The 25,289-nt window shown below is 44.0% G+C and overlaps 1 protein-coding gene across 1 annotated transcript; it reads right to left on the bottom strand.

The window, feature by feature from the left end:
• Window positions 1-1,498: 1,498 nt before the first annotated feature.
• On the bottom strand, window positions 1,499-24,758 carry LOC103708276 (uncharacterized). Its single transcript, XM_088713678.2, has 6 exons — window positions 23,745-24,758; window positions 23,489-23,662; window positions 21,908-23,014; window positions 3,598-4,533; window positions 3,342-3,515; window positions 1,499-2,867 (listed from the first exon to the last, which is right to left on the bottom strand). Exons 1-6 carry the CDS (start codon window positions 24,631-24,633, stop codon window positions 1,759-1,761), a joined length of 4,389 nt encoding a protein of 1,462 aa, XP_088569804.1. The 5' UTR covers window positions 24,634-24,758; the 3' UTR covers window positions 1,499-1,758.
• Window positions 24,759-25,289: the final 531 nt, after the last annotated feature.

Below are 25,289 nucleotides of genomic sequence, written 5' to 3'. Positions count from 1 at the left end.
ACTCAGTGGTGCAAAACCTTCTAAGTCAGATTGGCTCATTTTATTGCAATGAATTGAGAGTAGATTAGCTTCATGAAAAATCAAGTATTTATCATTTGGAGGTAGGCTTACCTTGATCAATTCAATTCTTACTTCACTACATCTGTACCTTATGTGTCTATTCAAGCTACCAGCTTGGGTGATCAAGAGGATTGACAAGTATAGGCAAGCTTTTCTTTGGATCAGCACTTTTGTCACTCATAGCTTCTCTTGTAAAGTCAACTGGAAGACTATTTGCTTTCAAAAGGAAGAAGGAGGGCTAGGAATCAAGAATATTCAACAGTTTAACAATGAACTTTTGGAAGAAGGGGTAGGAGGTTTATTGTGAAAGACCCGGGCATTTAGAGGAAAACTTTCAATGCGTTGGAAACCGCCAAAGAGATGCTCTAACTTTTGGAAAGATGTCATTAAGGCTCTTCCGGCCTTATAGAATCGAATTCACTTCAGGATCGGCAATGGCCAAAACACCTCTTATTGGAAAGACAGTTGGCTTTGTGATGCACCACTCAAAATTATCTTTCTTGCCCTTTATGCTCACAGCACAAAGAAAAATGACACTGTATCTGATTTTTTTAATTGTAGAACTATGTCGTGAAAATTTAGACCATCGAGCAATCAATCGGCGAAGATCTTCCAACAGCAAAATCAATTGCTCTCTTTGCTTGCCATGGTAACTTTGAATAGAAATGAGGATAAGATTGTTTGGAAACTAAACAGTAAAGGAACGTTCACCTCTGCATCCTACTATCAGTTCATTAATTCTAGAGGAGTGAAGTGTAACTTTGCCTCCTCACTTTGGATCCTTTCAATCCCACTTAAAGTAAAATGCTTCTTATGGCTTTGTTAGAAAGAGCAGCACAATACTAGAGATAGCATCGGAAGGAAGCTTGGAAAAAATATGGGAGAATGTGCATTGTGTTGCCACTCTATCGAATCTATGGACCATTTATTCTCAGAGTACAACTTCTTTGCTACCATCTGGAGAGGGTTTTGTCTTTTAGCAGGTGTACTGCAATCGCATAGAACTTTTGAATGACTATGTTTAGATTAGAGGAAGAGAAAATTTTCCAAAGCTGCGCAGTCAGTGGTTCTGATGCTCATTGGTGCTATTTTATGGTCGTGTTGGAAAAAAAGAAATATCAAAATTTTTATGATTAAGCAATCTTCTATATGGTCAGTTGTTGCAGAGAGTTTACAACGGCTCTCTTTTTGGTCGAACCTTTGTAACCCAAAGTTGCTTAATGAGCATACAAAAATATGATACAAAATAAAAAAAATACCTATTTTGATAAATGGAGCTTGACATTGCTGGTACTTGAGTAAATAGATTACTCATTGTGGGACAGCAAGCTGGTTCTTTATTGAGCTGAAGTTGCATCATTTGTTTCTTTGGGTTTTTTTTTTTTTCTTCTATCTTTGCAGCTGCTTTGTTTTTATTATATTGTCTTGCTCTATTTTTTTTGCTGTAATTACTTTTTTCCATCAATAAAAGTTGGGCGGCTGCTTTACCGGCCTCCTTCATCATCAAAAAATAAGTGGATCCTTTTTAGCTCCTCTAATGAAAGAAGATTTTTTTTTAATAATCTGTATTTATCTAATGGAGGAACAAGTCGCAATAAGAACTCATGGTTTAAACTATTTATCAAGTACTTATTACATCTTTTATTCTTAGCACAGGATGCCGCTGTAGCAATTCTTCACAAATACCTCGGTAATGTTTCAATAAGTATGAGGCAATATTGCCGTTGGCCGGCTTCCATCAAGTGAGCTGTCTGTCTCCTCATGATCATTTTGCTCCCATGAATGCTGCTTGAATTTCCTTAGCTTTTCGAGTTCCTCCGCCACTTCTTTCATGGTGGGCCTATCTTCCCCTCTCCTATCTAAACATCGCCCCGCAAGGTCAGCAATCTGTTCGAGCAACTCTATCCCTCCTTCATCCTTGACTTGATCGTCCAAAATTTGCAGAAGCCTATCCTCGTTCATTGCTCTGTAGAAACTTGCTACAAGGCTGCGCTTCTCCTCGGATCCCTCAGAGTAAATTGCTCTCTTCCCTGTCAGAAGTTCCAGAAGAACCACTCCAAAACTGTAAACATCACTCTTGTTAGTTAATCGGCCATCTGCTTGGAATTCTGGATCCAAATAACCCAAGGTTCCTTGAATTACGGAAACGTACTGAGTTGGTCCGTTGGGAACAAGCTTTGAAGCCCCAAAATCAGACACTTTTGCAGTAAAGTTCTCGTCGAGGAGTATATTAGCAGACTTTACATCACAATGCAGGATAGGTGGAGAGGCCCAGGAGTGCAGATAGGCAAGTGCCTCCGCAGACTCTACAGCAATCGTGAGACGCATGTCCAAGTTAAGCGAGGAATTCTGATTTCTCCCATGGAGGTGATCGGAGAGGGTACCGTTGGAGACAAATTCATAAACCAACATGGGAACTTTAACTTCCAAGCAGCAGCCTAAGAGCTTAACCACATTTTTGTGGTTTATTTGGGAAAGGATAAACATCTCCTTCGCAAATTCTTCAATTTGGTCCACTTCCATTTTCTTAGGCTTCTTGATGGCTACTACTGTTTTGTCTTCGAAGATCCCTTTATAAACGGTGCCGAAGCCTCCTTGTCCTAACACTCGGTCCGTGTTAAAGTTGTTCGTTGCTCTTTTTAGTTCTTCAACAGTGTAAATCTTAAATGCAACACCTTTTGAACTGATTTGTTGCTGCAGCAGATACCCTCCATTTTGGTCGAAGAACTTTTGCTTGGTCGTAACGAGCTTTCTCTTTGCAAGGATATAGCAAATGAGAACTATGAAGAAAGTGCTAACACTGATGCCTGCAAATAGCAAAGAGAGCAAATAGTGAATCGAAAAATGCAAACGAGGAAATTCTTGGCACGGCACAGATTGATTTTTAAGAATACTTGGAGTACTTCTAAACTTTTGCAGAGAAAGTATATAGGTCAGTGCAATGTTTTGGTTCGAATGGGTTGGACTCTGTTGTTTGGAGTTTGACTTGCTTCTTTTAAAGTGCCCCATGAATCTTTTGTCTATTGGACCATCCCATCCCATCCCTTCCCACATATAAGCTCCCCTTCATGTATAAATTAATTAGTAATTGCAAGCAGCTATATGTATGTGCCTTATTCAGAATTTTCATGGCCCAATTTTCTGAGCACCAAAACCCATATTATTTTTTCCCCAGAAGTTAATGGCAGGTATGAGATCTGGTCGATTCATCGCATGGGTTGCGCGTCCGGTGGGTAGGTCATACATAGAATTGAACTGAACTGAACTGATAGAAGACTTACCTCCAGCCAAGATTGCTAGCAAGGGAAACTTGTCTTTGCCTCGGAGCGGCCTGCAGCTTTCCGTCGTTGCATTACCCTGCGTTCCTTGAGGGCAGGCGCAGCTATAATTCCCTGGTCTGTTCACGCAAATCCCATGGCAAGGATACTGCTCCGGGAGCTTGCACTCGTCGATGTCTGCAGATTCAATTGAAGCAATCATGAAACCACAAAAATGATAGGGATATATTAGTACAACGAAGGGTGAAGGTAGAGTAACCTTGGCATCCATCGTGAAGGTAGGGATTGCCATCATATCCCGGCAAGCAGCTGCAGAGATATCCGGGGCCATTGCTTGCGTCGCTGCAGATGCTGTTGTTGCTGCGGCATGCATAGGTTGTTGGATCCACTCTTGCATCCTGGCAAGACTGGTTCCGTATGGCCCAATCTAGCACCACCGGGGTATGGTTGCGGTGCTTGACGGCGAAATCGTAGGAGAGATCAGATCTGCTGAAGTTATACGAGTCCTGGGCCACCAGGAAGGCATAACTGCAGGGACTGATATTCCAAGTATCGCTGTAGCCATAGTTTCGGAAGTAGATATCTATGGAGCTTAGCTGCTTCGGGATGGAGACCTGGCAGCATCCCATGTTGGAGCAGGAGCCATTAGCGATGCTCTCCTCATTCCAGCAGTAGGAGACGCAGGCGCCGCCGTACTGGTAGTCATCCTCCTCGATGTAGGCAGCCAGATGCGCCAGGGTGAAGCAGCCCAAGGCGGTGAACTTGTTGCGGGTGCTCGAGAAAATGTAGGCCGGCCGCGTCGTGAGGTCGACCTTGGGCGTTACTTTGGAGACCATGGCGGTCTCGTTGTAGCACTGGTAGGACATGGGTATCTTTGCACGTACCTCGGCTGGTGCTAATGATATATCCGTGATCTCGATTTCCAAGTCCAGATCCGGGATGAGAGCTCTCGGGCTGCCGCCGTCGCAGGTGATGTCGAAGCCTCCTCTGAAGCAGCCGGGTCCGATGCCGAAGGGGTAGGGGACGGCGGTGTTCCCGCACTTATCATGGCAGCCGGGCAACGCCATGAGCTGCTCCGACGAGGATGCTGCTGCTACCAGCAGCTGCAACAACAGCAGGAGCAGCAGCAACTCTCTCTTACAAGCCATCTCTACTCTCCTCCTCCGTTTCTGAGCAACCGTATTTTTAGTAGTGTCTTCTAGTTCATATAAAGTATTATTTATAGCAACTCAAAATTTAATTCAAAATAGCTAGTCAACAAAACTTGATGGTGTGGACAGAAGTTGATGGTGTACCATCGCTGACTTCATGCCGAGGTGACTAGTCCTCCACCAAGACGGCTTTGAAAAACTTGAGATAATATAGAGTAAGGCTTGGCAACGTCTTTGAGACTAGTTTCAGTATTTTATTAACCAAGAAGTTTACCAGGAAGCGGCGGTTGGGGACTTTTCTCAAGTCCGGGCTAGAAAAATAAGGACAACTTGATATTATGGGTGGTCGGTATCTATGTTCTCATTAATGATTTCTTCTTTCACGGTTCGTTGGTCCCTCTGTACCGGAAAAAAATAAAAAAAAACCCTATCACGGCACTGTCAATATTTCACACCGATAGTTTTGTCCTAAATCCTCACCCTCACCCTCACCCTCACCCTCACATACTTTTAATTTAAAAATTCCGAGTCCGGGCTAGGAAAATAAGAACAACTTGCAGGGAAGTTTCTCGAGAAAAAGAAATGCGCCAAGGGAGACTGATTGGATTAGCATCTTGATATTTTTACAAACAACCAGTTAGCAACTCGGGGAGGTGTCTATATTTTTTATGACTTAATTTTGCGTGTGCATACGTATATGTGTGTGTATATATGTATATATATTTAACTACCACTTGATAGCTCGGCTTTTTGACCAGAGGGAGCCCTAAATGCCTGTTAAGCCCCGTAATCCCACCAATCTCTGGCGACAGAAATCGAAGGGATGGAGGATGCGATGGATCTCCTAGCCATGCGGAGAAAACGTCAGCCAAAGTAGGCTCAAGGCAACTTCAGTCTGCAGTTTTCATGCTTTCTTACGCTACGTGAATTGTGGACCGCTGCTTCACCCAAAACAAGGAAGATATTTTTTGAAAAAAAATCCTACTTCACTAAAATATTAGGAAATAATGTAACAACTATTATTTGCTATGTATTACATATATTTTAGAAAAAAAAAACTTAGGCATCTTTTTAATGTTGAGCTAGTTTTACGTAGTATCTCTCGAGTGCTAGAAAAATTCAAAGTGGCCCTTTAATTTAGTGAAGTAGTTCAATATACTTCCGCCGTCTGTATTTATTTATCTGGATTCATAGAATTCTATCATATTATGAACATATTAAACTTATAGGATTGAAATACCTTTGTGATCAGTGGTTATGATAGAAGGGATGGATGAGGAGGGATGGAGAGGATGGTTGACGACATTGGCAAGGTTTAGAGAGAATGAGGAGCAGATGTTGGAAGAGGAGGAGTTAGTAGGAGAAGATGAGGCTCGGAACAGAGTTAGATAGGGAGAAAAATGAGGACGACGGTGGGGTTTGGAGCAGAGGAGGAGGTGATGGAAGATGAGGAGGTGGTGGGAGTGGGTAAGGCTCAATGTTTCTCTTTTTTTGTCGGAATGGTATAACAAGTCTGCAGCTAGGCTAGGTAATTGCGTAGGAGTGCCATCAGCTTGTCACCGAAATTGAGAGAAGAAGATGCTGGCGTTTGAATGCTTTGAATCTTCAAAGACTTTTGGCTTCTACAATGCTACCTATAATTCTGATAATCTAAAGGATAACAAATTAATAAGAAATGGAAATACTAATGTTGCTGGAAATTGGACCCGGGGGTGACCACTGGCAGAGAAGGAGGAGCTTCGGCAGGTGGTGCGTCGGCGGGCTGCGTCCTCCGGAGGATCTGCAAGAATTCGGTGGCCGAGGTTTCCGGCGCCGGCCCTCTGATGCTTAAGTCAGCGGGGGCTTTTGTGGAGAAGGAGATAATTTGTATGTAGAAGTCAGAGTCAGAAGTTGGCCCATTCCTCGAGAGGAAGAAGTTCCTCTTTTTATAGGAGGGGTGTCATGGTTACCTACGATGTGACTGGACAAATTAATGAGTCATCGTCATGATTGGGCATGATCGTGTGAATTAATAAGTTGTCGTGGGTGACTGGACGGGATTGAGTGAGTCAACGAGTTGCCGTGGTTGGCCTGAGATTTTGGGCTGGCTGGAGATCCATAGAGATCGTGCGCATTTAATTGTTGGCAGTCGCTCAGGCGGAGATTATGGGATTGGATCCCGGATGAGAAGGAGAGGGGCTTGATTCCCGGTGGAGGGGAGAGGTCTGCTTCATCCTTTAACTAGGACTTCTTCGGACTTAAGGTCGATCGGGCTCAGCTTAGCCGAGATCAAGGCTGCAAGGCTGTGAGCTCTGAGGTCGGGCGTGCTGGGGCCGGACGCCTTTGAGGTCGGACGCCTTGAGGGTTGCTGCCGTGGCGCCCGTCATCACGTGCCGGCGATGCATCCACGTGTTTTGGGGCAATCCATTTTTTTTCCAACACTATCCTCCGACTTTCGAGTTCGAGCTGTTTACGAGCTCGGACGAAGGAAGTAATTATCTTTATCACACTGGTGGGGCCAGGTAGCTTTATATTGCTCCGCCGTTCCGCGCGCTTCGAGGCATTTTTAATGAGGGCACGAGGACGCCTTTTAATTTTCGAGGCAGTTTTGAGCCGTGGGTTAATGATGAGGCTCCGGGATCCTACGGGATGCCACCTTAATTCTGCTTTTAAAGTATCGATCTAGGTTGATATGCCACTTCGGTTTTCGGGGCCGACACGTGGTGCGATCTAGACGGAAGGCGGGATCTGGTTCTATCGATCTGGGCCATCGGAAAGGTCTATATAAAGCCCGGCGTGGCCCTAAAAGTTCTCATTTGGCCGCCACTGTTGTTGGTTTTTTCTTCTTCTTCTACTTTCTTCTCCCTTGTCTTTCGATCTTTGTTTAGTTTTTCCTGGCGGCGCTCCGAGGCGTTTCCCGGCAATCGTCTCAGTCCTTCACTTTCGGTTGTCGGCACCTTCGGTGAAACCCACAGTAGGTCCTTCTCTCTCGTTTGCTCAGAGGGTTTTTGCCTTTCTTTCCTTCCTCCTTTTTTGTCTTCCTCCTTCTTTGTCTTCCTCTATTCACAGCAATGTCAGGCGATGTCTCGTTCTCCGGTAGAGACCTATCTCACAGGAGGGAGCTCGTGTCGGAAACGGGTCATGGCCCCGACGAAGTCGGGTCCAGCTTGGCCGAGGAGGAGTTGGAGTTGATCCGCGCCCGATTTTTCCCTTAGCACAGGTTTCGCCTTGAGCCCACAGGGCCGGAAGACCGAGTGACGAGATCTCTTCTAGGTCGGATCGGGGTGTACGTAGAGACACTCTAGAGCGGCCTGCGATTCCCCCTGTATGGGTTTGTGAACGAGCTCCAGGCGGCATATCAGCTCGTCCCAGTGCAGCTCGCTCCAAACTCGTGGAAAACCATTATCGGTTTCTTATCCCTTTAACTTGCGCCCGTGATACTGACCTCGGTGAACGTCTTTCACCGGTGCTTCATGTTGAAGTCCAACCCGGCAGACGGGGAATGGCTCTACCCGCCCTTCGGGACGGTAGGCCGTTCTTCCGAGGTGCTCCTTCCTCCATCTGTGGGTGGAAGAAGAAATTTTTCTTTCTCTCCTCCGAGCACACGTGGAGATTTGACCCGAGGTGGGGGTAGCCCCGGCTCAAGGCCGTCAACAAGCCCCCCAAACTCTCGACGCTCTCCACAGCCTCGAGGAAGATATCCTTCTGAACGACCTCCTGAGCGAGGAGGCTCTGGTGAACGTCGGCCTGAGCTCGGCGCGTCCCTAGGGTAAGGGCGGTTGTACTGCTCCTCCTCTGTTTTGTCGTTCTTTGCTTTACTTGTTCCTTTTTTATCATCATTTCATCATTTTTGGTGCCGATCTGACACTTGAACTTTTTCTTCTTTTCAGACATTGCACAGATGGTGGCTAGGAATGCAGCTCTCCTCGCCCGAAACAAGAAGAGGGTGGCCGAGGCCGGCGGGGCCCAGCCCGAGCCCAGAAAGAAGGCTAGGCCGGCCTCGACTCTTGCTTGGGCCGAGGCGAGGGATCCCGAGGCCGAGACTTCCGACTTCATCCGGAAGGAAGTTCCCCCCACCAAGCACGTGAGCTCCAGCTCTTCCAGGGGCGCGAGGGATCCAGTGGCCCCCACTTGCACGTTCCTAATTTTCCAGCGGCCAAGTCGCCAGGTCATTCGTTTGCGGCGCTCGGATCCCGAGCCGGGCAGCGGTCTCGGGGTCCCGAGCTCTTCTCTGCCGAGCTCGGCAAGGTCTGACCCCTTGAGTTCTTCAAGGGCCAATGTTCCGAGCTCGTCAAGGGCTGGGAGCCGCCCTTGAGAGGAGGCCCTTTTGCCCGAAGTGGGTAGTCTACGAGGACGACTCAGCCCTCCATTACAGCCAAACTGCACGCCAGGTATTTCGTTGCGCAATGCTTCCGGTCGATCGGGCCGAGTTTGAGGTTGCTGACTTTGGCAGCCTTGTCGATCAAACCTACTGCTCCGCCATCCGGGTAAGTTAACTTCTTGCCTTAACTTTCATATTCTTTTGAACTCTTGACCTCTGCTTACCCCTATTTTTCCTTCTTTACAGCATCTTCACGAGGTCGACATGTTAGTCGCTGTGGCAGCCGACTGTCGGGACAAGGCTCGGAGGAGCCAGAGGGGGCAGGAGGAGGCCGAGAGGACACTCAGCGAAGCCGAGGCTGCGCGGAGGGAGGCCACTGTAAGAATGGAGGCTGCCGAGGTCGAGCAGCTCGAGGAAGAGAAGGCCTCGCATGCTTTGGCCAGGTCGGAGCTCCGCACCTCCGAAGCGCATCTGGTCGAAGCCCGCTCCGCGATCGCTGGCCATCAGTACGAGGCAGGGGTCGCCTGGCTGAAAATGGAGTGGCTTGAGGCTAAAAATCAAGCGGCTTGATATCTCATACGATATCTCATAAATCTTCATTAGTGTTTTCAATGCTTTTCATTCTATTTCTTTTTTATTTGATCCAAATCAATTATCTTTTCGTCTTTGGGCTAAATTTCGGTCATATTTTTGGCCCGTGATGGGGCAATCAGGAATATCATATTTTTAGCCTGTGACGGAGCAATCAGTAGTTTCAAATTTCTAGCCCGTTATGGGGTAATTAATAGTATTGCATTTTCAGTCTGTGATAGGGCAACCAGTAGTTTCACATTTCTGGCTTATGACGGGGTAATCAATAGTATCATATTTTCAGCTTATGACAGGACAACCACTAGTTTTATATTTTCGACTTATGATGGGGCAACCAATAGTATCACATTTCCGACCTGTGATGGGGCAACCAGTAACGAAATAAGTCCAAAGTTCCTATTCATTTAATCAAGTTCATATCCACACATCAATTCCTTTTTATCTTTATTTTCGGCTTTAGACTAACCACGGTCACGTTTTCAGCCCGTGATGGGGCAACCAATAATAACATACTTAGTCTAGAGCACCACATCCATTAGTCCGATCATGCAAGTGTAATTTATGCTCATATATGCACCTATCATACTATCAATCACAAGCAAACATGATCAAAATATGATTTAATATTAAAACCATCATAAAACTATTCTTACTTTTTACTTATCTGGATCATAGCATTTCATACATAAACAAGTGCAAAAATATCTATATCATGCAGGTCAGTGTACAAAGATTCTTACCTCTTTGCTGACAACCCATACAGACTACCATAATCTACGAACCGAGCTGCACAGTACACTGCTCAATGTCCTCTTGTCCAAAAGATTGTTCTTCTATAGAACTAAGTCAACATCAAAAATTATCCGAAGTATCCGTCAAACTAGAATTCTCTATAGGTTCACTACAAGGTCTACTATCACGTAGCAACCTGGGACTATCCAACAACCCCCTCAACCAAAGGTTTTTTCAAATCAAGCTAAAGACAGAAAGTACCAACAATAAGAGAGAGAAACTAGAGTATAAGATCTCGTTAGGCTTCTTCTTGCCCGAATGACAATAGCCATACAAAATTAGGGATGAGCATGACAATAGATTAATATAGGAAGATATACGAGGCTAGCTAGATGACAACACCCATTTGTTTAAATCAGTCAATACAACGTAACTCAATCCATCTAATCAGAAAACATATATCCAAATCAAGAAAATAGATCAACAGTTATCAATTATAGGTTCAATGGTGGCTAACAATAGCTAGATGCAAGACGGACATGGTCGACTAGGTAGTAGCGTCCGATGATCCGGATCGGTCCGCTCTAGCCAATCCAACCAATCAAATCATGAAACGAGAATCAGACCACAATACTAGTAATATAATAGAGATTCATGATGATAGAATCCAATGGCACTCAATGATGGTCTGCGTAAAGCTAGCACGACGGGTGGTCGCAGCGACATTGGTCTAAGACCCTCTACTGGGGTCGATCTAGGTCTACAATAAAAACATCTGGGACCCTCCTACTCAGTCCATAGAGCCATGTAAAGAGAGAGAAATAAGAGAGAGAGAGAGAAACAATCTAGGTAGAGAGAGAAATAAGAGAGAGAAAATTAAAAGAGAGGAGATAGAAGAGAGAGGGCTCTCTTCTCCATAATAGGGGAAAGTTGTCCTCTCCCTTCCTCTTCTTGGATCAGAGGGGGGCTGACCAAGGTGGGCCAACCCCTAGAGATGATGGCCTTGGGCGGCCCTTCGGCCATGGCAACACCAGCAACGGTGGTCGGCCGGCGCAAAGAAGGGTAGAAAATCAATCGCACCACTCACCTTCAAACTCTTAAAATTGACTCTTTATCATGGCTATCTCCCCAACCACAGTCACACGAATACAGGGGTCCCTAAGGGTGGCATAACTTGGCCTTTTTTCGATGACCGGTGACAATGAACACAGAAGGAGAAGACTGAAACAAGGCAAACATGGGATCTCTTTCTTGGTCCATTTTTGGCCGATTTCTTGGCTAGCGGCCGTGATTCCAGCTCGAAGGAAGAAGTGCAAGGAAAGAGGAAGAAGGCTAGGATGATACGTCGGCCTTGGCGGCGTCCGGTGGTCCCCATTTTTGGTGAACACAATAATGCGCAACTGCGAGCTCAATGGAAAGTAGAAGAAGAATGAGGGAGAAAGAACAGAGATCGCTCGGAGAGGAGGCTTCGAAAGAAGAGAGAGGACTTGCGGAGCCTCTAAATAGAGGCGGTCGCGATCGGAATCCGACACAGAGTCGAATTCTATCCGGCGATATCAAGAGGAAGAAAACTCCCATCAGAAGTCCTCTCCCTCCAAAGGTTTTTTTTTGTGTGTGTGTTTTAGCACAAATTCAATTGGGCCGGTCAAATGGACCAGGCCTAATTTGTTTAAAAGGCTGGGTCGTATAGGAACACTGCAGCATGGGTTCTTAGAGGTTGACCATGAGCGGATTGTGACGTTTGTGATTAAATTTGAATGGATTTGAACTCTTAGCTCGACGAGGATGTTAGATTTTATTTTCATCGACTCAACATGTCCGTCAGTGGGAGAGAGGTGAGTCTAGCCAAATTGCAAGGTCTGACTCCATCTAGTAGATAACCATTCCATCCGAAATTTTTGGTGGTTGAAGCATCGATAGAAGCAGCAAACCTGAAAGTAGAGATGAACATCGGGCCGTGCCGGGCCTGGCCCGGCCCAAGCCCACCGGGCCACAGACTAAACGGGCCGTGCCTAGCCCGGCCTATTACTAAAAGGGCCGTGCCAGGCACGGCCCACTTAGCCTAAAAGCTAAGCCTGGCCCGGCCCTAGGCCCGTGGGGTGGCGGGCCGTGCCGGGCCCTGGCACGAGATGGGCCGTGCCTGGCACGGCCCGTACGGCAAAAAAAAAAGTCGTTACGGGCCGTGCCAGGCACGGCCCGTCTGGCTAACAAAAAATAGCCGTTACGGGCCGTGCCTGGCACGGCCCGTCTGGCAAAAAAAAAAACCGTTGCCATAACGGCTATTTTTGGTTTTTACCCAAAATACCCCTCCCAACAATTATAAAACGGCTAATTTGAGGGATATTTTGGGGAAAAAATATTTGGAGTCCTATAAATACCCCTTTCCTCTCTCATTCTCACCACACCAAACCAACTCTTCTCTCCTTCTCTACTACTACTATTTCTCTCTTCTAGCAATATTTAGCAAGTGCTCTTCTAGCAATTTAATTTTTAGTTTGCATTTAGCAAGTGTTCAAGTACTATACAAGAGGAGGTTCTTGTTGAGAAGAGAAGGATGTTCTTGTTGAGAGCACAAGAGGAAGCTCACAAATCTCGGCTCTACCTCGGGTCCTCTACTCAATTTCTCCTTGTGGTTAGTTTTTATTTTTTGCATTCGTCAATTTAGATATGTCATCTTTTGAGGAAAGTCATTTTGGCATTCCTCCTGTTTCTGAGGGAGAAGAAACTAATCCCCAACCCCATGTTCCTAGTTCCTCTAGAACTAGTGAACCGAGTGAAGATCAAACCTCTTCTCGTAAGAAGACTAGTGCTATATGGAATGAATTTGATAGAATTATGGTTGATGGAGTCTGAAAAGCAAAATGTAAAAAATGTGCCAAACTTTATAGTTGTAGTAGTAGTGGGGGAACAGGCCATTTAAAAGAACATCAAGAGAGTCATAGGATGCATGATTCTCGTCTTCAAAGTACCCTTAATATACAAGGGGGATCACTTTTAGGTAATTTTGCATATAATCATTAAAATCAAAGAAAAGCACTTGTAAAATGGATAGTTAAGGATGAATTATCTTTTAGTTTATGTGAATCTTTTAATTTTGAAGAATATGTTCAATTAAACCTACAACCTACTTACAAAAGAACTAGTAGGCGTACATTTAGAAGAGTAGCTATGACTAACTTTTTAGCAATGAGACAAAGTTTAATTGAAACACTCTCTACTTTAAATGTAAAAGTTTCATTAACTTCTGATATTTGGTCAGCATCTGTAGGTAGTAATTGTTTTATTGCTATTACTGCTCATTATATTGATAATGATTAGCAATTAAATAAACGTATTCTTGCTTTTCGTGCTTTTGATTTTCCACATTCTGGGCAACAAATTTCAAATGCCATTTATCAAACTGCATGTTCATATAATATTAATGATAAAATTATGTCTATTACTTTTGATAATGCATCTAATAATAATTCTGCTGTTACATTATTAAATGACTTATTGCATCCCATATTAAATGAAAATTTATTGCATATTAGATGTGTATGTCATATTTAAATCTTTCTGTTCAAGCTGGCATGGGCATGGGCATGATTCAAGATGTCATTTCAAAAATTAAAAATGCAGTTTCTTTTATTCATGCTTCAAGATCAAGACTTCAAGAATTTAAGGAACTATGTATAAATCATGGTAAATATTTTAAAAAATTTAAACTTGATGTAATTACTCGTTGGAACTCAACATATAGCATGATACATGATGCATACCCATATAAAAACTTATTAAGTGCATATATTAATGATCGTGGATTAGGCTTTACATTGACTGAAATTGATTGGAATAAAGAAAAAATTTTGGAAGATTTTTTGCTTAGTTTTTATAATGCTACTAATGTTCTTTCTGGTATTTATTATCCAACTTCATGTTCATTTTTACAACAAGCATATATGATTAGTCAAAAATTTGCAGAACATAGATATGATGATGTTTTAATGCCTATTATTGAACAAATGGAATCTAAATGGAATGAGTATTGGGACAAGATATGTCCTATGCATAACTTAGCTGTCGTATTTGATCCAAGAGTTAAATTGAATGGCGTACTAATTTTACTTGATGCATATTGTGAAAATATAATTCAACCTGAACCTGCTAAAATTGAGGTAAAACAACTTCTTTATGATATTTATGCTATATATGATGAAAAAATTCGTGGATCTAGATTTTCCGTACAAAGCTCTATTTCTTCTTCTAGTAGTTCTCGTTCCTCATCTATTTTTTCATTCATTGCACAGAGAAAACACACACATGCTTCAAGTTCATCTTCATCTTCTTCATCTTTAAGTAGTGAACTAGAATTTTATTTACGAAATGATCTTCAGTCTGCATATGATGAAAATTAAATAGAGAGTCTAGATGTATTATCTTGGTGGAGGAGTGTTAAAAATCAATATCCTGTTATGTCCGCAATTGCACGCGATATTTTAGCTGTGCCGATGTCCACAGTAGCATCGGAATCCGCTTTTAGTGTAGGTCGGCATGTTCTTGACGAAAAGAGAAGTAGGATGACTGGCGAAACGGTTGAGATGCTTCTCTGCTTCAAAGATTGGTTTGATGCTGAAGCGAGACTTCAAGATAAAGGTGGACATGATACAACATCCTCTAATGATGATGATACAAACACTACAGTAAATACTGATGATTAGTAAGATTTTGATCATTTATTTTTATTTCTTAATTTTTTGTAATTGTACATTTTTATTTTTTTAATTGTTAAAGTGAGTCATCTCTATTTTTTTTCCTTTCTTATTGTATTCTGGAGGTCAGACCAAGGTCCAAACCTCCCTTCATGTACCAATTTGATTTAAATTAATAAACTGGTAGGGGTCTATGCCAAACCCCCCACTATTAAGGTGGCTTTATATTAATAAATCCTTAGTTCCCAATATTTATTAATTTATTAAAAAAATTTTATTTCCATTTATTTTAAGGGGGACGAGCCGTGCCTGGCCCGGCCCAGGCCCGGTTCAGGCCCTTATGGGCCGTTCCGGGCTGGTTCGCGGGCCGTGCCGTGCTTAGCCTACGAATCGTACCAGCCCAGGCCCTTATGGGCCGTGCCGGGCTGGCTCGCGGGCCGTGCCGTGCTTGGCCCACGAATCGTGCCAGCCCAGGCTCTTATAAGTCGGGCCGGGCTCGGCCCGCGGGCCAGAAAATCGTAACCCAGCCTGGCCCCCTTTTATGGGTCGTGCTAGGCACGGCCCGTTACTGTAGCAAGCGGGCCATGGGCGGCCCGGCCCAATGCCCATCTCTACCTGAAAGGTGTGAATTCAATTTCCCTCTCTAGTATTCAAGATAATGGGCGCATGAGGTGTGAGGATACGTGCGGGCGTGTGTTTAGTCCCACATCGGTTATTCGCTGGGTAGATCTTGGGTACTTATACAGGATCAATGAACCCAAATAAAACTTCCGGCTAGCCATTTTGGGTGAGGTCCTGGGTTGTTACAAATGGTATCAGAGTGGACCCGGCCCATAACTTATGTGGACTAGGGGACACTGCAGCACAGATCCATTGGGGTTGACCACGGACCGATCGTGGTGTTAATGATTAGATTTGAATGGATTTGAACCCTTAGCCTGACGAGGACGTCAAGGCTTGAACGGGGGGAGTATGTGAGGATACGTGCGGGCGTGTGTTTAGTCCCACATCGGTTATTCGCTGGGTAGATCTTGGGTACTTATACAGGATCAATGAACCCAAATAAAACTTCCGGCTAGCCATTTTGGGTGAGGTCCTGGGTTGTTACAAAGAACGAGCCTGGGCATATGAGGCAGGTGACTCTAAATCCTGCAGACGCGTTTTGGGTGGAAAACAAAACCGGGGAGGGGTGAAGGACGCTTGCGTGAAGCCCCAGAACCGGACAATATTTGGCAGGGGAGCCCCGTGTTCCCCCCCTCATGTGGCCTCCACGTGGGCACTGGGTGCCTCACGTGCCTCGCAGAGGCGGGGGCGTGACATTTGGTATCAGAGCCGAGGACGGCTCTTGTCCGATGGTGGGAAGGGTGTGAAGCCCAATAGTCCCACATCGGAAAAACTCGTTCCAGAGCCTGGGCATATGAGGCGGGTGACTCTAAATCCTGCAGACGCATTTTGGGTGGAAAACAAAACCGGGGAGGGGTGAAGGACGCTTGCGTGAAGCCCCAGAACCGGACAATATCTGGCAGGGGAGCCCCGTGTTCCCCCCTCATGTGGCCTCCACGTGGGCACTGGGTGCCTCACGTGCCTCGCAGAGGCGGGGGCGTGACATGAGGGATGACAGTCCGACATGGCTTAAGCCTCGATTCTCGGAATCCGAGCTGTGAATTGTGCCAGAATATGGAGCTGGGCCAGGTATGAAGTTGGGCCGAGTTGTTTCTCCTTGCCAACTGGGCTTGCCACATTCTACAAAGCCCATTGAACGGCGTCGCTCCTCGCCAGGTGGGCAGGTAAGTGGCTTCGGTTGGGCCCGTTTCAAATGGCCGGTCTCTTCACTCGCAGTCTCTTAAGAACCGCACTTAGAACCTCAACCTCTCTGACCAAGATCCCCTCCTCTCTCCGTCTTCATCGAGCCATCCGCCGGCTGCCCCACTGTCTCCTGAGGATCTCTCATCATCCCTCGTTGATGGTTCCGTCCCGCAATCTCAGCAAATCTCAGCCTCCGTGGTCGGAGAGCTAAATCCCGTCCCCGTGAGTGTTCGAAGTGTTCAACGGATCAAGGCCCTTCAGGGCGTAAAGGTTGCCACGTCCAAACTCCTGCTGGGACGAAGGAAGGAAGGTGCAAACCCCCTCTACCAACCATATGCATTCTGACTTGGGCAAGGAACCGGATGTTGCACCGAATGAAAAAATTTTTGCCGTTGCACTCTATAGACTCGACAAAGATCATTGATTGGGCAAGCAGATCTGGCGTAGAGATTGTGGACTCAGAGGCAGAAAAGATTATCAAGATTCTCCTGGGGTTAGAAAAGACCAAGGCAGCTTTATGCTCAGTTTGAATGTTTTTGTTTCCCATTGTGGTTTTGCTGGTTACTACCTACTTTAGAATGTTTCCTTCCTTGCCTCATCTTAGATGTGAGTATGGCTTCTTCATCACAATGTTCGAGTGTGTCTTCTGTTGCTACTATGGCTTTTGTGTCTCTTCTTTTGATGCTCAATTGCATCTTCTATTATGGTATTTGTTCATTGTTGTGGCTGGTGTGCTACAGTGCATTGAAAAGCATGGTTGTATGCTTTTGCTCAGAGGACAGTGCGTGGGGAATTCCATCCAAAGTGAGCATCCAAGGCAACTTTAATATATAGGATTCAAACAAACAAACAAACTTAGCCAAATGAGTTAACAAAATAATGTTCTCAAGCTCCCTAAACATACGTATCATTTACAAGATGGCAAAAACCCTTGCATGCGAACTCCTTATCTCTACCGGGCTCGGACTTTATCCGTACACTCGAGCCCATCTACTCTCCCATCTAAACACGGTTCCAAGATTTCCCTTTCCCTCGGCCGAGCCACCAAAGTAGTTAATTAAAGAGGGAAAAAAGGGCCCCATTCTCCTTCGTCCTTGCTCCTCCATCCCAATCCCAATAACGTGGTGATGGAACACAACTGGAGTATTTAATTAAGCTTACTACCTATAATAATGTTGGCATATAATTATATATATCTTGGCAAACGGGGGCAGATTTACGGTCTAGGGGGCGTGTTGATGGTGTCTCATGTTGGGTTCCATCTTCCATGTCATGGCCACATTCAAAGCCTATCACAGGATCTTCAATTTCTATCCCAACTTTACGGATTCCTTTGCTCGTTTTTAACCTCTAAGTATCGAAACTATCTCTCTTTCTAGCAGATTTGAGACCAAGTGTAAGAAAATATAAAATATATAAATAAATATATTTCATTCTATCAACATAAGCTTTTGCAACAAGTGGCAATTTTCATCATGGTATTAGAGCAGAGGTTCTGAGTTCGAATCCTGATTAAAAGTGAAATTAAAAAATTTAATGTGATAATTCATTGGATAAATCACATTCTCAACTTCAACTGGACATTCAGGTGCGTGTATGTATCCAACTGAACACAACCTTAAAAACCTCTTCGGGAGAGAGTTGAAGTATGTACATTTCTCCTTTTCTGGGCCTTGGATTGTCGAAGAGAATTTCAATGCCAACTAAAAAGTTCAAAAGAGGAATGTCCCTATGCAATGCCAAAAAATCAAGAGCTTTCATGTCCTTCATCAAAATGGCGCATTAGTTGGATCTTCCTCTCAAAGGTCAAAGCTATACTTGGAGCAACCGAAGAGAATGTCCAATAATGGCAAAGTTAGACTATTAATCACCATTGAGATGGATGACTTGTGTCCTAATTCACTTCAAGAGGCACTATCTAACCCTTGTTCTGATCATGTGCCAATGAAGCTATCCTTAAATGACATGCAGAAACTAAAAGGGCTATTTAGATTTGATAGAATATGGCTTAGTTATGATGGCATTCATGAGGTAGTTGCTTAGGCAAGGTCCATGTCAAGCTTCTCGGATGATGCAGCTGTGAATCTTGTGCTCAAATTGAGGTCAACAAGGAATGCACTTAAAGGTTGGTCAGCTCAAGCGAGATCTTTGGCTAAAACTGAGAAGATCAAGCTTATGAATATTATTCAGGATCTAGATTGACAGGAGGAACTCAACCCCATACCCATGATGAGAGGGAGCTTCGGGAGTCATGCAAAGGGCAATTGTTTCATCTTTATAAAGCTGAGGAAATCTATTGAAAATAGAAGGCAAAAGTCAAGTGGCCATCCGAGAGTGATAGCAATATTTGTGTTCTTCCACAAATCAGCTTTGTTAGAAGAAATTAAATTGGATATCCTATGTTGAATGGCATGGATCAGAGTACTCGAACAAAAGGATAGGAACAAGATTTTCACAAAATTCTTCAAAGAGAATTTTGATGACCTAGGGACTCTAATGATTGATCTTGATTGGGATCGGATTTATTCCTCTTCTTCACCAGCATTGGATGTTTTGGAGGCTTTTTTCTCCCTTGAGGAAGTGAAGGATGTTTTGTTTAGTTTTAAAGGAGATAAATGTCCAGGGCTTGATGACTTCTCTATGTGCTTCTTCCAAAGATTCTGGGACTTGATAAAATTTGATATCTTTTTTCTCTTTCAGTGGTTATACAGTAGAAACCTGGACCTTGCAAGACTTAATTATATCATCCTCACCCTCATTCCAAGAAAAAGAAGCAGCAAAAGCACCTTCTGATTTTTGGCCCATCAATATTGTGCATAGCTGCGTCAAGATCGTATCAAAGGTTCTGGCCAACCATCTCCGAGCTTTTTCTAATGATCTCATTGATCCAGCTCAGACAATGTATATTAAAGGAAGGTACATCATGGACAATATTCTATATGCCAATGAGATTTTGCACCAATCAAGGAGATCGGGTATTAAGAGGGTGATTTGCAAACTTGACTTCATGAAGGCTTTGGATAGAGTCAACCCCTCTTATCTCATTAGACTTCTTGTTAAGCTATGTTTTCCTACAAGATGGATTAATTGGATCTCCAATCTATTATTTTCATCCAAAATTGTGATCAACATGAACGGAGAACTTGTTGACTAGATTTTCTATAGGTGGGGACTCAAACAAGGTGACCCACTCTCTCCTTTCTTGTTCATACTTGCAGTGGATCCGCTTTGTAGAATGCTTAACACTACGTACGGCTTTAGAAAAAAATTATGTGAGATTGGGGAACCCATGGATTTGTGGAGGCACTAAGATACTAAAATATGCAGATGATACATTGGTGTTCCTAAAGGCAGAGAAAGATTATTGTGTGGTATTGAAGACCATCCTCTTTTGTTTTGAGCTAATCTAGGGTTGTCCATCAATGTCCAAAAAAGCTCAATCTCTTACATCGGCCATAGACATGAAGATGAGCCAGAGTGTTGTAGGTGGCTCAATTGTCTCTAGATTCCAACCCCTCTCAAATACTTAGGTCTGCCACTCAGTGTTGCAAAACCTTCTAAGTCAGATTGGCTCATTCTATTGCAATGAATTGAGAGTAGATTAGCTTCATGAAAAATCAGGTATCTATCATTTGGAGGTAGGCTTACCTTGATCAATTCAATTCTTACTTCACTACATCTGTACCTTATGTGTCTATTCAAGCTACCAGCTTGGGTGATCAAGAGGATTGACAAGTATAGGCAAGCTTTTCTTTGGATCAGCACTTTTGTCACTCATAGCTTCTCTTGTAAGGTCAACTGGAAGACTATTTGCTTTCAAAAGGAAGAAGGAGGGCTAGGAATCAAGAATATTCAACAGTTTAACAATGAACTTTTGGCAAGAAGGGGTAGGAGGTTTATTGTGAAAGACCCGGGCATTTAGAGGAAAACTTTCAATGCGTTGGAAACCGCCAAAGAGATGCTCTAACTTTTGGAAAGATGTCATTAAGGCTCTTCCGGCCTTATAGAATCGAATTCACTTCAGGATCGGCAATGGCCAAAACACCTCTTATTGGAAAGACAGTTGGCTTTGTGATGCACCACTCAAAATTATCTTTCTTGCCCTTTATGCACACAGCACAAAGAAAAATGACACTGTATCTGATTTTTTTAATTGTAGAACTATGTCGTGAAAATTTAGACCATCGAGCAATCAATCGGCGAAGATCTTCCAACAGCAAAATCAATTGCTCTCTTTGCTTGCCATGGTAACTTTGAATAGAAATGAGGATAAGATTGTTTGGAAACTAAACAGTAAAGGAACGTTCACCTCTGCATCCTACTATCAGTTCATTAATTCTAGAGGAGTGAAGTGTAACTTTGCCTCCTCACTTTGGATCCTTTCAATCCCACTTAAAGTAAAATGCTTCTTATGGCTTTGTTAGAAAGAGCAGCACAATACTAGAGATAGCATCGGAAGGAAGCTTGGAAAAAATATGGGAGAATGTGTATTGTGTTGCCACTCTATCGAATCTATGGACCATTTATTCTCAGAGTACAACTTCTTTGCTACCATCTGGAGAGGGTTTTGTCTTTTAGCAGGTGTACTGCAATCGCATAGAACTTTTGAAGGACTATGTTTAGATTAGAGGAAGAGAAAATTTTCCAAAGCTGCGCAGTCAGTGGTTCTGATGCTCATTGGTGCTATTTTATGGTCGTGTTGGAAAAAAAGAAATATCAAAATTTTTATGATTAAGCAATCTTCTATATGGTCAGTTGTTGCAGAGAGTTTACAACGGCTCTCTTTTTGGTCGAACCTTTGTAACACAAAGTTGCTTAATGAGCATACAAAAATATGATACAAAATAAAAAAAATACCTATTTTGATAAATGGAGCTTGACATTGCTGGTACTTGAGTAAATAGATTACTCATTGTGGGACAGCAAGCTGGTTCTTTATTGAGCTGAAGTTGCATCATTTGTTTCTTTGGGTTTTTTTTTTTTTCTTCTATCTTTGCAGCTGCTTTGTTTTTATTATATTGTCTTGCTCTATTTTTTTTGCTGTAATTACTTTTTTCCATCAATAAAAGTTGGGCGGCTGCTTTACCGGCCTCCTTCATCATCAAAAAATAAGTGGATCCTTTTTAGCTCCTCTAATGAAAGAAGATTTTTTTTTAATAATCTGTATTTATCTAATGGAGGAACAAGTCGCAATAAGAACTCATGGTTTAAACTATTTATCAAGTACTTATTACATCTTTTATTCTTAGCACAGGATGCCGCTGTAGCAATTCTTCACAAATACCTCGGTAATGTTTCAATAAGTATGAGGCAATATTGCCGTTGGCCGGCTTCCATCAAGTGAGCTGTCTGTCTCCTCATGATCATTTTGCTCCCATGAATGCTGCTTGAATTTCCTTAGCTTTTCGAGTTCCTCCGCCACTTCTTTCATGGTGGGCCTATCTTCCCCTCTCCTATCTAAACATCGCCCCGCAAGGTCAGCAATCTGTTCGAGCAACTCTATCCCTCCTTCATCCTTGACTTGATCGTCCAAAATTTGCAGAAGCCTATCCTCGTTCATTGCTCTGTAGAAACTTGCTACAAGGCTGCGCTTCTCCTCGGATCCCTCAGAGTAAATTGCTCTCTTCCCTGTCAGAAGTTCCAGAAGAACCACTCCAAAACTGTAAACATCACTCTTGTTAGTTAATCGGCCATCTGCTTGGAATTCTGGATCCAAATAACCCAAGGTTCCTTGAATTACGGAAACGTACTGAGTTGGTCCGTTGGGAACAAGCTTTGAAGCCCCAAAATCAGACACTTTTGCAGTAAAGTTCTCGTCGAGGAGTATATTAGCAGACTTTACATCACAATGCAGGATAGGTGGAGAGGCCCAGGAGTGCAGATAGGCAAGTGCCTCCGCAGACTCTACAGCAATCGTGAGACGCATGTCCAAGTTAAGCGAGGAATTCTGATTTCTCCCATGGAGGTGATCGGAGAGGGTACCGTTGGAGACAAATTCATAAACCAACATGGGAACTTTAACTTCCAAGCAGCAGCCTAAGAGCTTAACCACATTTTTGTGGTTTATTTGGGAAAGGATAAACATCTCCTTCGCAAATTCTTCAATTTGGTCCACTTCCATTTTCTTAGGCTTCTTGATGGCTACTACTGTTTTGTCTTCGAAGATCCCTTTATAAACGGTGCCGAAGCCTCCTTGTCCTAACACTCGGTCCGTGTTAAAGTTGTTCGTTGCTCTTTTTAGTTCTTCAACAGTGTAAATCTTAAATGCAACACCTTTTGAACTGATTTTTTGCTGCAGCAGATACCCTCCATTTTGGTCGAAGAACTTTTGCTTGGTCGTAACGAGCTTTCTCTTTGCAAGGATATAGCAAATGAGAACTATGAAGAAAGTGCTAACACTGATGCCTGCAAATAGCAAAGAGAGCAAATAGTGAATCGAAAAATGCAAACGAGGAAATTCTTGGCACGGCACAGATTGATTTTTAAGAATACTTGGAGTACTTCTAAACTTTTGCAGAGAAAGTATATAGGTCAGTGCAATGTTTTGGTTCGAATGGGTTGGACTCTGTTGTTTGGAGTTTGACTTGCTTCTTTTAAAGTGCCCCATGAATCTTTTGTCTATTGGACCATCCCATCCCATCCCTTCCCACATATAAGCTCCCCTTCATGTATAAATTAATTAGTAATTGCAAGCAGCTATATGTATGTGCCTTATTCAGAATTTTCATGGCCCAATTTTCTGAGCACCAAAACCCATATTATTTTTTCCCCAGAAGTTAATGGCAGGTATGAGATCTGGTCGATTCATCGCATGGGTTGCGCGTCCGGTGGGTAGGTCATACATAGAATTGAACTGAACTGAACTGATAGAAGACTTACCTCCAGCCAAGATTGCTAGCAAGGGAAACTTGTCTTTGCCTCGGAGCGGCCTGCAGCTTTCCGTCGTTGCATTACCCTGCGTTCCTTGAGGGCAGGCGCAGCTATAATTCCCTGGTCTGTTCACGCAAATCCCATGGCAAGGATACTGCTCCGGGAGCTTGCACTCGTCGATGTCTGCAGATTCAATTGAAGCAATCATGAAACCACAAAAATGATAGGGATATATTAGTACAACGAAGGGTGAAGGTAGAGTAACCTTGGCATCCATCGTGAAGGTAGGGATTGCCATCATATCCCGGCAAGCAGCTGCAGAGATATCCGGGGCCATTGCTTGCGTCGCTGCAGATGCTGTTGTTGCTGCGGCATGCATAGGTTGTTGGATCCACTCTTGCATCCTGGCAAGACTGGTTCCGTATGGCCCAATCTAGCACCACCGGGGTATGGTTGCGGTGCTTGACGGCGAAATCGTAGGAGAGATCAGATCTGCTGAAGTTATACGAGTCCTGGGCCACCAGGAAGGCATAACTGCAGGGACTGATATTCCAAGTATCGCTGTAGCCATAGTTTCGGAAGTAGATATCTATGGAGCTTAGCTGCTTCGGGATGGAGACCTGGCAGCATCCCATGTTGGAGCAGGAGCCATTAGCGATGCTCTCCTCATTCCAGCAGTAGGAGACGCAGGCGCCGCCGTACTGGTAGTCATCCTCCTCGATGTAGGCAGCCAGATGCGCCAGGGTGAAGCAGCCCAAGGCGGTGAACTTGTTGCGGGTGCTCGAGAAAATGTAGGCCGGCCGCGTCGTGAGGTCGACCTTGGGCGTTACTTTGGAGACCATGGCGGTCTCGTTGTAGCACTGGTAGGACATGGGTATCTTTGCACGTACCTCGGCTGGTGCTAATGATATATCCGTGATCTCGATTTCCAAGTCCAGATCCGGGATGAGAGCTCTCGGGCTGCCGCCGTCGCAGGTGATGTCGATGCCTCCTCTGAAGCAGCCGGGTCCGATGCCGAAGGGGTAGGGGACGGCGGTGTTCCCGCACTTATCATGGCAGCCGGGCAACGCCATGAGCTGCTCCGACGAGGATGCTGCTGCTACCAGCAGCTGCAACAACAGCAGGAGCAGCAGCAACTCTCTCTTACAAGCCATCTCTACTCTCCTCCTCCGTTTCTGAGCAACCGTATTTTTAGTAGTGTCTTCTAGTTCATATAAAGTATTATTTATAGCAACTCAAAATTTAATTCAAAATAGCTAGTCAACAAAACTTGATGGTGTGGACAGAAGTTGATGGTGTACCATCGCTGACTTCATGCCGAGGTGACTAGTCCTCCACCAAGACGGCTTTGAAAAACTTGAGATAATATAGAGTAAGGCTTGGCAACGTCTTTGAGACTAGTTTCAGTATTTTATTAACCAAGAAGTTTACCAGGAAGCGGCGGTTGGGGACTTTTCTCAAGTCCGGGCTAGAAAAATAAGGACAACTTGATATTATGGGTGGTCGGTATCTATGTTCTCATTAATGATTTCTTCTTTCACGGTTCGTTGGTCCCTCTGTACCGGAAAAAAATAAAAAAAAACCCTATCACGGCACTGTCAATATTTCACACCGATAGTTTTGTCCTAAATCCTCACCCTCACCCTCACCCTCACCCTCACATACTTTTAATTTAAAAATTCCGAGTCCGGGCTAGGAAAATAAGAACAACTTGCAGGGAAGTTTCTCGAGAAAAAGAAATGCGCCAAGGGAGACTGATTGGATTAGCATCTTGATATTTTTACAAACAACCAGTTAGCAACTCGGGGAG

This window comes from Phoenix dactylifera, chromosome 2 (genome assembly GCF_051530095.1).
Source record: "Phoenix dactylifera cultivar Ajwa chromosome 2, Ajwa_hap1_PhDact_Kaust_v1.1, whole genome shotgun sequence".
In the NCBI taxonomy this organism is placed as follows: Eukaryota; Viridiplantae; Streptophyta; class Magnoliopsida; order Arecales; family Arecaceae; genus Phoenix; species Phoenix dactylifera.
Note: the sequence above shows the minus strand (reverse complement) of the source record. Positions and strands in the feature narration are given on the sequence as shown.

Coding starts and splice junctions, on each gene's coding strand:
- LOC103708276 (XM_088713678.2), bottom strand. CDS start 24,633: ATGGCTTGTAAGAGAGAGTTGCTGCTGCTCCTGCTGTTGTTGCAGCTG. Junction 23,663..23,744: donor CCTTCACGATGGATGCCAAG/GTTACTCTACCT, acceptor TTGAATCTGCAG/ACATCGACGAGTGCAAGCTC. Junction 4,534..21,907: donor AATATTGCCTCATACTTATT/GAAACATTACCG, acceptor ATGAACTAGAAG/ACACTACTAAAAATACGGTT.